At 40.2% G+C, this 17442-nt stretch overlaps 1 protein-coding gene across 5 annotated transcripts in view; it reads right to left on the minus strand.

The window, feature by feature from the left end:
• Rbpms (RNA binding protein, mRNA processing factor) overlaps positions 1-17442 on the minus strand; it is a 172228-nt gene that overhangs the window by 69384 nt on the left and 85402 nt on the right. For all 5 annotated transcript variants that reach the window (XM_090353964.1, XM_090353965.1, XM_090353963.1 and 2 more), the window contains exons 3-4: positions 14789-14827; positions 13533-13595 (exon numbers count right to left, since the gene is read on the minus strand). In XM_090353964.1, the coding sequence (XP_090210090.1) occupies positions 13533-13595; positions 14789-14827 (102 nt within the window). The remainder of the gene's footprint in view (positions 1-13532; positions 13596-14788; positions 14828-17442) is intronic.

Below are 17442 nucleotides of genomic sequence, written 5' to 3' on the forward strand. Positions count from 1 at the left end.
TCTAATTAGTTGGGCTGATACTAGGCTAATAAATCCATAATTTTGTAGGTGCTCCATATAAAATGAAATCATCTTGCTTTGAAGGTTTTGGTGACAGCAGTATTGTTCCCTGTGTAGAATATTTCCACAGAGCCATCTACACTTTGCAGCATACATTAATTTCTTTAATAATACTCATCAACAAGCTATGGTCAATAATTGCTACAATAGAAGGAATCTGGCCATGACAGAGAAGTCCAACTGCATTCCTCAATCATGCTGTGGATGAAATAAATGGGCTTTAAAAGTTAGTGACTAATACCAACACATGAGAAAGGGTATCAATGTATGTGAAGTAATGCACCTTCTATCTGGTGAATATAGTGTAACCCTTCTACTAATTAAAATAAAAAATATATGAAAAAAAGTTAGTGACTATTATAGTTAGTTGTTAGAGACTAGATCACTTTCTTCATTCCCATGAATGAACTGTGGCATTCAAATTCACAGGCCCTCTACTGCTAAGTCAACTGTGTTTACGAGAAAATCTGTATATCAACTAATGTAATGATATACTTGCCAAAATAATGAAATGAGGGAAATTTTTAGTAGTCCATTCCTTCCTGTTTAGCAGAGGAAATGAACAAGTCACTTCTTCAGCAGTATTATCACCTGTAGTTACAATGACAATTATACATGAGACACCTCAAGTCAGGCTCACAGACCAACCTGTGGAACTCCCTGCAGGGGAAAGGCTCACAGCAGGAAATATGGGTATGGGTTTTGGAATCTACCTGGATTCAACTATTCCTTCCATTGCTCAGCCTTCGGTGCTCCAACTCCTCAGCAAATAAGCTGGGAACAAAAACAGTTCAGAACCCATAGGGTTAATTGTATCAACTGAATGAGTTCTTGTGAACAGTTAAGAACACTAACCCCTGTAGCCCAGTTGTTATCAGCTAAAGAGCTACATCTACAAATGTGAACTGTGATAGCCCCTTCCTCCTTTTCAAGAGGTGGTCCTATCACTTGTAGAGGAGATACATCACATTCCCACTCAGCTCCAGCAGAGACTGTGAAATGCTTCCCAGTCTAGTGCAGTGGAGTTCCATGTGCGTTTATTTCCTACATGGAAGGTTCAAGTGTGTCCTGTCCTACCTACTCCCACCCCCTTGTATTGGGCCACAGTTTAACCAGCTCCCAGTGACCTGACTGGTTTCATGGTAGAGACCGAATCCTTTGGTAGAACAACCAAGATGACAGATAATGGAGGCAACAGATCATCAGCTGTAGCTAAACTGATTCCTTATGCGCTAAAATATGTTCCCATATTTTAAAGCCAGCCAGTGAGCCCTGTGTACATAACCATGCTTTGGAAGTATCTGCTTAGTATAGGATGACTATAAAGTCATGGCAGGGCCTTTGAAGAAGCTATTAACTCAATCCTTAACAAGTCAGTGGAATAAGAGTCAAGCAGAGTTTATTTTCCAAAGGGCCACGAGGGTATGGTTGTTTGAAAATGTCTCTGCAGTCTCAAACTATATTGAAAAGGATGATTTAAAGAATCAGACCCTGAAAAAGATAGGAAAAGACTCTAAGAAGAACAAGCAGCCAAATACAGCCAATCACCCATTAAAACAGTATTTTACAGTGTGGCTTAAGCCAGAGTGCAGACGGTGATGTTTTTATTTGGGAGTCCTGCTGCTGGCATTTTCACTCCAAGGAATTAAGATGGTAAAGAGGGTCAATGTCTCTAGAATGGGAAGAGGCAGATCTTGGAAGATTTTTTAAACAGAGATATGAAATGAGGCTGTCGCTGCTAGTTGTCTCTCCTTGCTCACTCCCAACTTTGCCTTTTGGCTGGGACAATATATACATCAGTAAGCATTCAGACTTCCTCTTCACAGGAATGCTCTTTACCCATGCTACCGACACTCTAGCAAACAGCATTCACAAGGAAAGCATAAAGTACAGTCTGGTCGTTTATGTTGGTGGCAGGGTGTCGGCAGTGTATATGAATCACAAATTACAAAGGGAAGCCGGCCACGAGTAGCTCATGCCTGTAATCCCGGCTACTCAGGCAGCCAATATCTAAGGATCAAGGCTTGAAGCCAGCCTGTACCATGAGATGATCTACAATTAACCACTAGTAAACCAGAAGTGGCACTGTGTGTCAAGTGGTAGGGCAGTAGTCTTGAGCTGAAGAGCTCAGGGACAGCGCCCAGGCCCAGAGTTCAAGACCACAACTGATTACCCACCCCCCCCCCAAAAAAAATTACAAAGGAAAGGGCTACGCTGGAAAAGGACGAGCTTTAAAATACTAACATCCAATAAGTAAAGGGTTATACCAGTCCTCTAAAAAGTTATCATAAATATTTTTAAGATAAAGACATTATTGGTGTCAAAGATAGTGTCTCAGTTTGGGCTCTTCATGAAAAAAAAAAACTAAATACAAATCACAAAGAGTAATTACTGAAAAAAATCTGACTTAGTATATAACATACATAATGTTCACATCAAACAAAATAAGCCAGTTTATCCAGGTATGTATAAAAGTGCTTTTTTTTTTTTTTTAGGTCAGTTGTGGGCTTAAACTGTGTGCCTGGCCACGGTATCTGAACTCTTTAGCTCAAGGCTACCTCCCTACCCCATGAACCAAAGCACCACTTTTTAGAGCCTGGCTCTAAAAGGGCTTTGTTAATTTAAATATATCTTGGATTAGCCAGACCCCTGAGAGCTCACACCTCCAATCCTAGCTTTTTAGGGGGCAGAGAGCTGAGGATCATGGTTTAAAGCAAGTCTGCACAGGAGAGCTCCTGAGACTTGCTCAAGTAGTAGTGGAGCACTAGCCTTGAACACAAGAAAGGGGAGAGAAGGGGAAAACACATACCAAGTATGTCTGTCTGTCTGTTGAAAATCCTATTAAAGAGTACTTCCTAAATTGTGAGGTGGGTGGGCAAGGAAAACATAATTAACACCTTCTGCTTTTAGCTTTACCTAAATGCTTGCTAGGTTATTTGAGGATCCATCTTAACTTTCTGTATATGCTTTAGGGATCTTTCTGCAAAGTTTACTTTAAGCTTTTATTAGTGGCTAGTGAAGAAGGGGAGTGAGGAGAAATAGCAGCAGGGAAAGGAGAGAAAAGCAGTGCTGACATAAACAAACTCTACAAGTGAAGAAAGACAGTTGCCTCAACTTTCCAAACCATTTTGAAAAGACTTCCATTTAAAGATCATATATAGACAACAATATTTTCTACCTGCCAGTTACTTTTTTTTCCCCTTGCAATGAACCTGGAAAGAACCTAACAAAATCTTTCACACTGTCCATATTCCCAAGCTTAGGCAATGTTAAATGAAATCAGAAACCAACGGGAAGAACAAGGTATGTGCATCCTCACTGCTGATCTTCCAGCTGGGAATCCAGAGGAAAATTCCTTAAGAAGCTGTATCCAATGGATACACAAAGGATAACAAGTCAGATCTAAACTAATTTACTGATCCCCAAAGTCATTCCCTGACACCAATACAGAAAAATTCTGCATTGCTTGAGGTAAGAAGTGAGACATCTGTGAATGAACAGGAAATTATTAAATTATAGGACTATAAGAATTTAAATCATAAGAAAAAGAAATTGCTCCCTAATTTTTTTCAATGCTAAGAATTGACCTCAGATCCTTGTACAAGGGAGGCAAGCGCTAAACCACAGAGTTGCAGCTCTAGACCTTTAAAACTAGTTTTTAAAACCTCTAGTCCAGACCATGAAATAGCCTACAAATCCCTTCCAACCCCAAATCTGCAGTTAGTCGCAAAGAATGTAAACAGTCAAGTACAAACTGAGGAAGTTTTCTGCAAAGTACTTCCTGTGTTGCACAGGAAGCCAAAGCAAAATGAGGCAAACATATCTTGCCTGTGAGCAACTCAGTGGCCCTCCCCATGCAACACTGTGATCCCTGTGTTCATCTTCTGCAAAGACTTGGCAGCTAAATAAATGAATGGATGTATAAATGGAGAATCAATTGGAACTTGGAATGCTGAAAGAGGTATTATTAATGAGGTAGAATAGACACTCATCTGCATGTTTGGTTTACAATAGCTTGAGTTTGAGAGTATTAAGAGACTAAACTACAATTATATCCTATCCCTAATTCCCCCTCCCCCCATAAAAAACAGCTACAAAAAGAACAGATGGACCAGTTAGCCATTAATTCTAAGTCAATGGTCAGTAATAACCTGAAGCCCATAGAATCTAGGATGCCAAACCTGATGACCAAAACTTTGTGAAGATTATCATTATCATTAGGCACTAAGGTATTTATTTATTTTATTTTGCCAGTCCTGGGGACTGAACTGCAGGCCTGAGCACTGTTCTTGGGCTTTCATCAAGACTAGCGCTCTACCTCGTAAGACACAGCACCACTTCTCACTTTTCTACATATGTGGTACCGAGGCATTCAACCCAGGTCTTTGTGCATGCCAGTCAAGCACTCTTGGCCCAAGGCACTAAAGCTTTTATTATACTGAATGACAGTGGTTATAAAAATGTGCATCTCATTTAATTTGATCGTTTTGCTATTTGAAACAGGAATTATCAATTGTAATGAGAGGAAGAAAATTGAGGATTAGAGTCCTAATTCAGCTCAAGTGTTAGAACCTGCATTAAAACCAAATCAACCAAGTCTGACCTCCAAACTAGTTATCAAAAAAACACAATTGGGGGGGGTGGTCATACAAGCCTATACAAACAATTCAAGCACTTAAGAGGTAAGGGCTCAATCAAAACATGCCTAAGATTCCACCTATTTCAGTTAGAATGGCCATGATCAAGAACTCTAATAACAACAGATGCTGGAGGGGATGTGGCCAGGAGGGATCACTACTACACTGCTGGTGGGAGTGCAGTTCCTCAAAAGAGTAAACATAGAGCTCCCCTATGACCCAGCAATTCCACTACTTGGCCTTTACCCAACCGTCCAGAAACAAGGGCATACTAAATCCACTAGCACAATGATGTTCATTGCAGCACTATTTACCATAGCAAAGATATGGAACCAACCCAGATGTCCCTCGGTTCATGAGTGGATCAACAAGATGTGGTATTTATACACAATGGAATTCTATGCTGCTGTCAGAAAAGACGACATCGCCCCATTTGTAAGGAAATGGAAAGACTTTGAAAAAATCATATTAAGTGAAGTAAGCCAGACTCAAAGGAACATAGGCTCAATGGTTTCCCTCATTTGTCATAATCAGTAGAAACATTGGGTGCTCCTAGCAGAGCTTTACAATAGAGCAAAACCTAGATACATAAGGCCATATACTATGACACTAAATGAAAGGATCTCCAGGATGTAGAAACAAAAGCCATATAATGATTGATTGTTGTCCTTAATGTACTATGTTATCTCTCATCTTTGCTGTTCTTTGGTTATCTCATATTGTTATAGTATTTTACCTTGTTATCTGATATATTGTATATATGCTTATTTGGTTATTTAAAATCGGATACGGAAGGGGGGAAACAAGATGAGGGGAAGGGATGGGGGGAGGAAAATGGGGACCAAGACATGAGAAAGGTATCAATGTTTGTGAAGTAATGCACCTTCTTTCTGGTGAATATAATGTAATCCTTCTATTAATTACAATAAAAATATATGAAAAAAAGAGGCAAGTACTCTCAACATAAAACCTCACTTTCTGAAATATACTTAGCCTTCGTTAGGAGATTTAGCCCCTTTCTATAGGTGCAAACTTGGTATTATATACAAATACATAAACCATTCCAATAGAACATAAACAATAACGTTCACTTTGATCTGTAAATTTTTAAAAAGATAATCTCTGTGTTCCCACTATTTAATGGACATTCTTAAAAGATAAATCAAGAGATCGGGATGTGCTGGAAATGGAAGCATCTTCCTGACTCTAAAAAGCTTTCTTCCATTAGTTATATCCGTCGTTTAGCATTCTACAATACGAATCACCAGACTCACTTTCATAACCTGGTCTATTGCTTTGGGAAAGGTGTTTCTGTAACCTGTAACTGAGTGGCTCTTTTCCTTTTCTGCATTGTTCTTTTATTTGGACATCATTACATTTGTCTTTCACATTAATATCAAAATTCTATGACAAATTACACATCAAATTTTGTGTGTGAGGTTCTACTTAAAGTCCTACTTTATAGACAGATAGATACATACATAGATACAGACAGACAAGCTTAGTTTTCTATCTGTAATTTTGAAGAAATTTTTATCATTTAATGTTAAAACAATAAGGGACAGTGCTCAGGCCCTGAGTTCAAGCCCTACATTGATGCAAGGAAAAAAAATAAAAAGGCACCACAATGTGTGGGGGTCTGTTAAAAAAATACAGGGATGTAGAAGGCTTTTTCATTCTAAAGCTAGGTTGAAATTTTAGAAAAAAAAATTTTTAATCCTAACAAATAGCTTACTCTTTGTCTGAACTATTTCGCAACCATTGCAATTCCTTCTTACATTAAAAAAAAAAAAAATAACAAAAAAAAACAGGGAAACTTACCTAGCTACTAAGGAAGCTGAAATCTCAAGATTTTGGTTTCAAGTCAACTGACTTGAGCACAACAAGCTCAAGGACTGTGTCTAAGGCCTGAGTTCAAACCACAGGACACTCTCTCACACTGACTGACACACACACACCTGGGAAATTAGATTCTCAGCATTTACTGAAATATCGAAGAACAACAACCAGAAGCTTGGAGAAAATGCAAAAATCAAACAAGGCTATCATATTTTGAAATATAGCTTAAATATGTTTAAACAAATAGATCAATCAAAATGAAAACTCTGAGAACAGTTTCACACAGCAATGTCATATTAGGCTTTTGTCTCTGGAGAAACAGAGAACTTGGGATCTCCATGTTGGGACATATGCTGGTCTATGCATGAGAACCTGGGTTCTTCCTGTCTATTTCCCTGGGGAAAGAAAGAAGATTCTAACATTTCTGGGAACCAGTCCTCCTCCCAACTTCCATAGAGATTCTCACTAGTGCTGCATTTTCCAGCTTCCTCTCACAAAATGAAAACAATTCATTTAAATCTTCTGATAAGGGCTAACCAGGAGTTTAAATACTTCAAACTTAAATAAAATGCACCTTTGGGGTGGGAAGCATGGCTTAGTTTGTGTAACACTAGCCAATGAGTGAAAGCAAAAAATATTGAGTTTGGGTCCTGGTCTTGGGACAAAATAAAGGGTAGGTAGGTAGCACCTTCATTTCTTTCAACATGTAAAGAATAAACACTGAGCCAGTCTCATTGTGTAGCCCATGCTAGCCTTGAACTTGTGATCCTTCACTTTCAACCTGCCCTTGGAATACTGGGATAGCAGGCCTGAAAATGTACTTGTATCTCAAATCACTATTGTGCTATCTATCCTAGGGAGATTTAAGAAAAGTGGTATGCAGGTCCAGCATAAAGAGATGAAACCAAAAGAAAATATCAGTCAAATCCCAGAATGGAGCAAATGATACACATAGCATTTGTGCCCAGTACATTTATTTTTCATTTTTACCAGTCTTGGGTAAAGACTTTTTAGTGCTCAGGCTGGCTTTGAACCGAGATCCTCAGATCTTGGTCTTCTGAGTAGCTACGATTACAGAGTAAGCCACCACACCCAGCCTAGTACATTTTTTATACTTTTTTGAGGGGATAGGGGCAAGGAGATGGTATGGGCCCTAAACTCAGGAACTAGGTTCTGACTCTGAGCTCTCTGGCTCAACGCTAGCATTCTAATACTTTGGACCACAGCTCCATTTCCTGTTTTAGAGTGGTTAACTGGAGATAGTCTCATGGGGATTTCTGCCCAGGCTGACTTCGAACCCTGATCCTCAGATCTCACAATCATGAGTAGCTAGGATTACAGCATGAGTTATTAGTGCCTAGTACTTTTCATGTTAGGCTCTTTTGTACAGCAATCCTATTTCACATGTGGGGGGAGGAGTGGGTTGTTTTCCATGCCTCCACATCAGAGTTATTCAGAGGAACAAGCCTAGTCCTCAACCTGAGGTCAAATGACTGCCATAAGACCAGTGAAGCCAGGCGCAGTGGCTCATGCCTGTAATCCTAGCTCTCAGGAGGCTGAGATCTGCGGATCAAGATTCAAAGCCAGCCCAGACACTAAAGACTGTGAGACTCTTATCTCCAATTAACCACTAGAAAATGGAAAGTGGGGCTGTGGCTCAAGGGATAGGGTGGTAGCCTTGAGCTGAAGGCTCAGGGATGGCGCCCAGACCCAGAGTTCAAGCCCCATGAGCGACCCCCCGACCCCAAAAAAACCACAAAAAACCCTATGAGTCAAGAGTAAGCAGTCATAAACAGGAGAGATAAACAGTAGCTCAAGCTCATGATTTCATCTGGCAGTCCTGTGACTTTCCCATCCAAAAGCCTTCACTAATTGGGTCTCTTCAACCACTCTGAACATCAGGCATATGAGACAGATAGAGGGGGGGATGGAGGGGAGAAAACTGATAAGAAGCACTGTGCCCAACACAAGGAGGAAGGCTGAAATAGGCAATCTGGATCCTTGCATTTAGGAAAAGTTTTATTTTGTGCCAAGAGTTTACCTAATCACATAAGGTGAAGAAAAATGAAGATGGGGCCAGGAGCATAGTCTAGTGGTAGAGTGCTCATCTAGTATGCACAAAGCCTTGGATTTGATTCTTCTGTACCATGCATTCAGAAAAAGCCTGAAGTGGTGCTGTGGCTCAAGTGGCAGAGCAGGAGCCTGGAGCAAAAAGTGTCCAAGGGCAGTACCTAGGCCCTGAGTTCAAGCCTCAGGACTGGAAAAAAAAAAGTCCTACTTTGCACAGCTGTCAGAAAAATAGATGACAGAAGAAACAAGAGACGGACAAGCAGATATCTAACCAAAGCCAAAAGGTCTGTGTGTGGCTAGTGCCTCCATTGCCCTGGCATCCTATAGGACTGAAGAGCTTGCAGTAATACATCATGGCTTTACACTTTGGTCATATAACAATATTCATAGTATTGGTAGTGTTTATAGGTCTAGCAAATGGTTTGCTTAATTATTTACTTTAGACATGAACAAGACTTCCATCTTACATGTGAGGATTTTGGCATAAGATCAACTGTACCTAGGGACTTAGAACACTGTCTCGAAGGGTTTTCTGCTCAAGCAAAGCTGGTATTCCACCATTAGCTATTGATATATCTCCACTTACACTTCCTATTAGCACTTTTACAAAAAACAATTTTTTTCACTACAAGTTGAATCAATAAATACCTTCAAAAAGCAAAAGGCCTTGAGTTCAAACTCTAATAACAAGATGGGGGGGAGGGAGGAAAAGTAAAAGAAAGCAAAAGAAGGGAATTCAGTGACAACTTCATAGCTCTTAAAGAGCTGTCTTGGGGGGGGGGGGGCAGTTGTTGGACTTCAACTCAGGGCCTAGGTGCTGTCCCTTAGCTCTTTTTCACTCAAGGCTAGTGCACTTTAAGTCACAGCTCTACTTCCAGTTTGGGGATAGTTAACTGGAGGTAAGATTCTCATGGTGGGGCATGGTGGCTCACACCTGTAATCCTAGCTACTCAGAAGGCTGAGATCTGAAGATCATGGTTCAAAGCCAGTCTGGGCACTAGAGACTGAGACTCTGATCTCCAATTATCCACTAGAAAACCAGAAGTGATGTGTGGCTCAGTGGGTAGGGTGGTAGGTTTGAGCTGAAGAGCTCAGTGACAGCGCCCAGACCTAGAGTCCAAGCCCCACAACCTGCAGGGCCTGGCTTTGAATTACAATCCTCAGATCTCAGCCTCCTGAGTAGCTATGATTACAGGTGTGAGCCATTAGCATCTTGCTAAGAGTTACAATTTTTATTTATTGATTTTCCTGGTCCAGTGGCTTGAATTCTCGGCCTCAGCGCTGACCTAAGCTTCTTTTGTTCAAGACTAGTGCTCTACTACTTGAGTCATACCACCACTTCTAGCTATTTCTGAGTAGTTTATTAGAGATAAAGAGTCTCACAGCCTTTCCTGTTCGAGATGGCTTTGAACAATGATCCTCAGATCTTAGCCTCCTAAGTAATCAGGATTACAGGTGTGAGTCACTGGTGCCTGGTTAAGTGTTACAATTTTTGGGGGGTGTCAGTTGTTGGGCTTGAACTAGGTACTGTTCCTGAGCTATTTAGCTCAAGGCTACAGCTCTACCACTTGAGCCATAGCACCACTTCCAGTTTCCTGGTGGTTACTTGGAGATAAGAGTCTCACAGACTTTCATACTCAGGTTAGCTTTGAATTGTAATCCTCAGATATCAGCCTTCTGAATAGCTAGGATTACAGGCATGAGCCATCAGCATTCAGCACTCAGCTAAGTATTATAACTTTTTTTTTTTTGGTCAGTCCTGGGCTTGAGCTCAGGGCCTGATGTCCTTGGATTTTCTCAAGGCTAGAGCTCTATCACTTGAGCCACAGCACCATTTCTGGCTTTTTGCTATGTATTTGATACTGAGGAATCGAACCTGGGTCTTTGTGAATGCTAGGCAAGCACTCTACCACTAGGCCAAACTCCCGGCCCAAGTATTCCAACTTTTAAAGCATAATAGATAAGGCCAAAACACAAATTGGAACATTCATTTAGTGCTGGCAGGCAAAACAGTCAACTACAGAAAATGGTTTAGCTGCTACTGACATAGTTCAATTTAAGATTTAGAAATTCCATACCTAGGTATGTCAATAGGGACTCAAGGTTCTTGTACTAATGTTCATAGTCAAAGGAGACAATCTAACTGCTTCTCAATAAATAAATAAACATACATGATGGAATGCTATTCAACTGTAAAAGAAATGACAGCATTTGTGATGTCATTGACAGAATGCTTGTTCTGCATATGAGAGAGACTGGGTTTGATTTCCCAGAACTGAGTTATCTTTTTTTTTTTTTTTTTTGGCCAGCCGTAGGGTCAAGTCACTTGTTCTTCAGCTAGTACTCTACCACTTGAGCCACAGCACCACTTCTGACTTTTTCTGTGAATGATACCAGGCTTCGTAAATGTGAGCCAAGTACTCTACCAATAGGCTACATGCTCCCAGCCCAAACAGAGTTTTAATTGCATGCATTACATGGTATGCATATGTTACTCTTCAATAAGGTTTTTAGTTTGTTTTGGGACAGGGTCTCATAAACCATGTTGGCCTCATACTTTCCTGATTCATCCTCCGAAGGAGAAGTTGGGATTGTAAGTGTGTGGCACCATGCTTAGCCAATAAATTTCTTCTTATACTATTTAGAAAATAGTATACTGACAAAATTACACACACACACACACACACAATTTGATGCTTCAGCTAGATATTTTGCAGTCTAAAGAATGAATAAGGTTTCCAATTGTGTAAATTAATGGGACCATAAATAACTTAGAAGTTTGAGTTTGGGTTCATCTTAGCCTTATTTGGGAGGTACTGCTCTAAAAAAAAAAAGAGATTATTTTAGAATGTTTAAACCAAGAAAAGGTCAGTATTAATGCTTGATCCAACCTGAGCATGTCTTTTCAAAGATTATCAAATTGACTAAAGCAGAATCTGAAGCTAGTAGAAAATAAAAGGATTTAACTGCCAGTCACTTGGGGAAAAGACCAATTAGCACTAATAACTAAGCCAGACAGTAACCAAGACAGAATGGTAACAAGACAATCTCCAAACATGGTGAAGCTGGTCACAGCTCTGAGAACCATTCTATATAAAGAGATTTCCTGGATCAAGGCTTAGGTTTCTTACAGGAGAATAAAACAAAATATGACAACACCAAACTCTCCCTAAGGGAATCTGAGGGAAATCTTTGAAGAAAGCCTGGATAAATGACACTAAGGAGACAATTTTGTGATGTCTGCATCATGTGGTTTTTAAACCCACCAATTAGAAAACGTGACCCTGAAAAAGAGCTTAATGCATTTGGCAGTCACAGAGAAGATAAATATCTCAAGTGGGCCTGTTTTTTGTCTGGAGAAAACCTCCATGGTCAGATACCAAACTTTATGGTGGCTATTTGTCCTAGACAATGTGTAGTCTATTATTGCCACTAGGAAAAATGTAGCAACATTCCATGACAAAAGCAGCAGCAAGATGCTATGCAAAACAAGGACAGGTTCCTGACTCCATCTCTAGATCTTCCCCTGGCTGGCTTGCTCATCCATTCTCTCCAGAGAGAGTTTTCCTATCTAGAACATCAGTTTCTAATGTATACAAGGCTTTCAATTGCTTTACATACATAAGATTTAAAACAACAACAATAAAAGCCAGGAGCTCAGCTCTGACAAGCTGAAAGCCTAGACTCATTATGCCACAGTTCAGTTCTCTCTCATTCCACAGCAGAGTCACACGGACTTTCATGCCTGGGCTGGCTTTGAACCAAGATCCTCAAATCTCAGCCTCCTGAGTAGCTAGGGTTACCAGCATGAGACAGAAGTGCCCAGCTACATTTAGTTTCTTTTCTTCTTCTTGGTCATGGGGCTTGAGCTCTTCAGCTCAAAGCTACTACCCTACCACTTGAGTCATGGCGCCACTTCCTACAGTTTCTTTTGAGGGTATTTTTTTATTTCATACCCTAAAACCCTTTCAAGATTGTGTTATAATGATAGCATCATGCCCAACAAATATTCATGTAAAGGCTCTCCCTGTGACTGCAAATTCTGAGATTATTAGCTCCAAATAATGGTTTTCCTTCGGTCTACTTTGAAACAACCAGCACCTACTAATAGCTACCCAAGCAACACAAAGTATATAAATTTCCAAAAGTCCATACAATGATACTATATACAAGTGGCCACTTGCCTTGTAGAAGCTCCTAATCATTGTATTATTCTGGGCAACACTTAATTATACATGCTTAGGACACAAGTCTGAAACATTCTAGAGCCAGGCCTGTCTCAGGCCTTTCATTACAGTTACCAGTAAAAAGAAATAAATTTCATTTCCTTCTATCTTCCACCAGTTATCATCCTTAGGTTATCTTGTGTTTCAATATTCCAAAGGGGAGAATAGTTACTTAAAGAACTTGGGCAGAAGTTCAAAAATATATGGCAGACAAAAGATGACTACAGACCAAATGTCATTCAATTTATTTCTCTACTCAATTACTTTTTATTGTGTTATAATGGAAGATAACAAGCATGATATGGAAATTCATGACATGGAATTCTTTAAACACTATAATCTGATTTGAAAAAAAAAAACACCAAAAAGGTACACAAGATGAAGAAAAAGCCAAATTTATCCATAATCTGGCTATTTGTTCTATCTGGAGAAGACAAGCAGAATTACACACCAACATAGGTGAGACAGGGCCAAATTAAATAAGACCCAAATTATTAGCTATTTTTGTGGTAAAAGCTGCAGAAAAGCCAGGAGTTTCCTTAATACATTTTACATCTTCTCCCAATCTCCAGAAAGAGCTCTGGGGAGCACTACCTAAGTCAAGGTCGTCATATTCTTTCCATCGTATCACCAGTGTCCATTTCTGGCCCACTACACCCAAAGAAAACCCTTCATGATGACCCCATCAGAGATGACTTACATTCAAAGCATTCTTCGCAGCTTCAGCTTCTGAGCGACTGTCAAAACTGACAAAACCTACAGGCTGAGAGAAAAAAAGGAACTATGAAGTGAAAAAGATCAGGCAATGTCTGCTCTTCCAGATGAAGAGTAATATCAAAGTGAATAGCTAAGATAAAGAAATAAGCCCCCGGCAAAGGGTAGAAATAAGAAAAGTAGTCCCCCACACAAAAATCATGACTCAGTGGCTTAGCCAAATTTCTAGTACAAATCATAGGGACAGGAAGGGTAATTCTTCAAGGGTGGTGTGGGAGATTCAGAGACCATGAAAAACTTAAAAACAAGAAAAATCTACAGATAGGTGGAAGGTGACCAGCAGTGAATAAGGAGATAGAGGAAAATTTGTGTCAGAGAGGCTCTATGTTCCTAAATCAAGTTCACTGTACCTCAGTTTCTTCATCTTTTAAAATGGAAAGGGAAGCAAATCACCTTTAGGCACACTGTAAGTGCAAGGAATATAATGACACAATGGTAAAAAGCCCTGTTTACTCAGTGCACAACCAAAATTGCTAAGTGACTATTTCCACCTTGAATCCCAAAGGATGCCTTAAAAAAAAAAAAAAAAAAAAAAAAAAAACACAAAATCCTATGGTTAATTAGGCATGGAAAGCACAGTGTCCCAAGTTAAGTATGTGCACAATCCCACTAGCGGGATGTCTGGGATTTAGCTTGTTTCTGATGAATCAGAGGGATGAAAGTATGCCAAGCGCTCAAGTTAAAGAAAATAAATTTTAAGCACAAGAGACTTGAAGGAACTATTAGGGCCAGGAATTACCAGCTTCATTCTGTACTTTCTATGCTCTGTGCTAGACTTGGGAGTCTGTCTGTGGCTGTTAGAATTGAGAAGAATAAATCCTTACCATCCAATAATCCTATCGATTTTAAGAGTTTGCCTATTAAATCTCAAGACAAAATAGGAAAGAATAAAGTACAAATGAATTTGGCTAATAATTCATTGTGCTTTCCTTTGAATTCACAAACCAGTCCCAATATAATTTCTGAAGGTATGTGTGGGTGGCCTTTTAGATAGTCCCAAACATCCTAGCCAAAGACTGTGGAATTACTTATCACTTCCCTGTATGAATTCCTAATCTATCTCACCTTTAATTTTAAAGCAACAACACAAAAATCAAATTTAAATTGAAACTTAAAAATATTTTTAAAGTATCCTTAAGAACAAGTAGGTAAGTTTTTGGTAGAAAATGTCTAAATTCTTACCTGCTTAGATGTGAGCTTTATAAGAGAGCCCTCATAGCCCTAAAATAAAAATAAAGAAAAAAACAAGTTTAGCAAAAAGTACTATGTGAATACTTTATTTGAACAAAATGCTCAAATAAAGTGAGTCTTTTGTGATTGTAAACTATGTAACTCTTTCTCATAAATGCCTCCAAAGTTACCTGACAAAGAACCCCCACAACCACATCCCCATATCCCCTGGCCCCTCTCCCCCCTCTCTTTACATTTGAATGCATTTCTCTCTCTCTCCTTCTTCCTTTCTTCCTTCCTTCCTTTTTTGCCAGTCCTGGGTTTGAGCTCAGGGCCTGAGCACTGTCCTTGGACTTTCTCAAGGCTAGAGCTCTACCATTTGAGCCTTAACGCCACTTCCAGCTTTTTTCTATGTATGTGGTATCAAGGAATCGAACCCCGGTCTTCGTTCATGCTAGGCAAGCACTTTACCACTAGGCCAGACTCCTGGCCCCTCTCTGTATTTCTTTTTGGTTGGTTTGGGGCTTGAAACTCAGGGCCTGGGAACTGTCCCTGAATTCTTTTGCTTAAGGCTAGTGCTCTACCACTTTGAGCCACAGTGCCACTTGTGGTTTTCTGGTGGTTACCTAGAGATGACTTTCTTGCCTGGGGTGGCTTTGAACTGGGATCCTCAGATCTCAGCCTCCAGAGTAGCTCAGATTACAGGCACGAGCCATCAGTACTTGACTATTTTCTGTACTTTTGTTGTATTTTTTTTCCATAAAATTATGCAGTGGCAAGGATATGTAGCGTATATTTGTCAACAGACCTTTTCTTGTAGTCTAGTCTAGTTATGAATAGGGATTTTTACAAAACTAGGAGGGAAATGATTAAATTTAGTAAGAGAAGGTGGTCAGCGCATGCTTGCTTGGTTATATATCTGCACTAAAATAACATCTCAAGATTAAACATACACTAGATACATTCATCCCATCTTCAAACTAATGTATCAGAACTAAGCAGACAGTGATACTAGCTGAGTTCTCCTGCTAATTTAATGGGGCAGCTGATTTCTAGGGTGATATGTATCCTGGAGACATAAACCTCCCATTAAATTTCTATCGCACCTCATGGATGGAAACCTCTTTCCCTCTCTCCCTCCAGGTTCATCAGGGTAAGGGTAACAAAGTGTGTTAATTTCTGAAAACAACCAATGACTAGTGGCTCCCACTGATGGCTGACATAAGGGAAAAAACACCACATGGAATGATTGATCACTATTACCCATCAGTATGGAGGCAGATTTGTACACTTGGGTCAGCCAGCAGTGAAGTTAATTATAGAGGGCTATTGAGAATGAATGTAACAAAGTCCTCACTTTAGCACTGGTATTTCAGAGGAGGAAGCTGGGATTGATTCATTCTCTTGTTTTCCCATTAGAAAACTGCATTACCAATAGCTACTATAAATATTTCACCTGGAAGGCCTTGAGCTCTCCCAAACAAATGTCAGGATTCACAGTACTCTCTCCCTTTTTTTGTCCAAGAAACTCTCACCTAAAAACGACTGGAAGCACTGTGAAGGCTTTAGAGGTAAAGGCCAAATGGACATTTCACTCCCTAAAATACCACTGGAAGGGATAGACTGTGTTCTCAAGTTACAAACAAGGGAGAAATGTAATACATGGCAGTGCCAGGAGTCAAACAACAGTCAACTTGTATATAATTTCTTCCATAGCCTGCAGCTTCATTTTCATTATTTAAAAAAAGGGGGGGCTAATACACAATAAAGAACTAGAAAATGGGAAGTGGGGGGTGTCATGGGGTAGGGAAGTAGCCCTGAGCTGGAGAGCTCAGAGAAACTCCCAAGCCCAGAGTTCAAGCCCCATGAATCACAAAAACAACAATAACACTACGGGGCCGGGAGTTTGGCCTAGTGGTTAAAGTGCTTGCCTAGCATGCATGAAGACTCGGGTTCGATTCCTCGGTACCACATACATAGAAAAAAGCCTGAAATGGTGCTGAGGCTCAAGTGGTAGAGCTCTAACCTTGAGAAAGTCCAAGGACAGTGCTCAGGCCCTGAGCTCAAGCCCATGACTGGCAAAAACAAAACAAAACAAAAAAAAAACACTACGAAGGAAAACTGATCCATTCAGACAACTGTAATTCAAAAGCAATTCAGGAAATTCCATGAAGCAGGCACTCTCCACATACCGTCTCTTTATTTCTCACTTACTATGTGCCAGCCTTCTATCTCACTATTCTGTTCTCTGCCCTGTTGTTACTGCCACCCTACAGGGATGGCTGTCAGTTTAGAGTTCTGTTCTACTATTACACACTCTAATCATAGTTGGTTTTAACTGGTTATTCCCTCAACCTTTCTACCATCCTTCCCAACCCAGGCATTTTCATCAGCTGCCCCTCCTATTTCCTTCCTTTCCCTATCAGGCTGAATCCTGTCCTCCAACCTGTCCTACTTCAACCATGATGGATCTTTTAGTCGGAAATGATTTTCCTTAATCGGAAGTGTGACCCCTGCCAGGTACTGCTGCTAACCTCTCCAGCTGACCAACACACACATCCTGCACCTGGCCAGCAGGTCATGATGCCTTCCAGACCAGCAAGTGGGTGAATGAACTCTTACTTCCTCCTACTCTCCAAAGACCAACCTTCAAGGTTTACTCTTGG

The sequence above is a fragment of the Megascapheus bottae genome, chromosome 20, assembly GCF_031878675.1.
Source record: "Megascapheus bottae isolate mThoBot1 chromosome 20, mThoBot2.hap1, whole genome shotgun sequence".
Classification (NCBI taxonomy): Eukaryota; Metazoa; Chordata; class Mammalia; order Rodentia; family Geomyidae; genus Megascapheus; species Megascapheus bottae.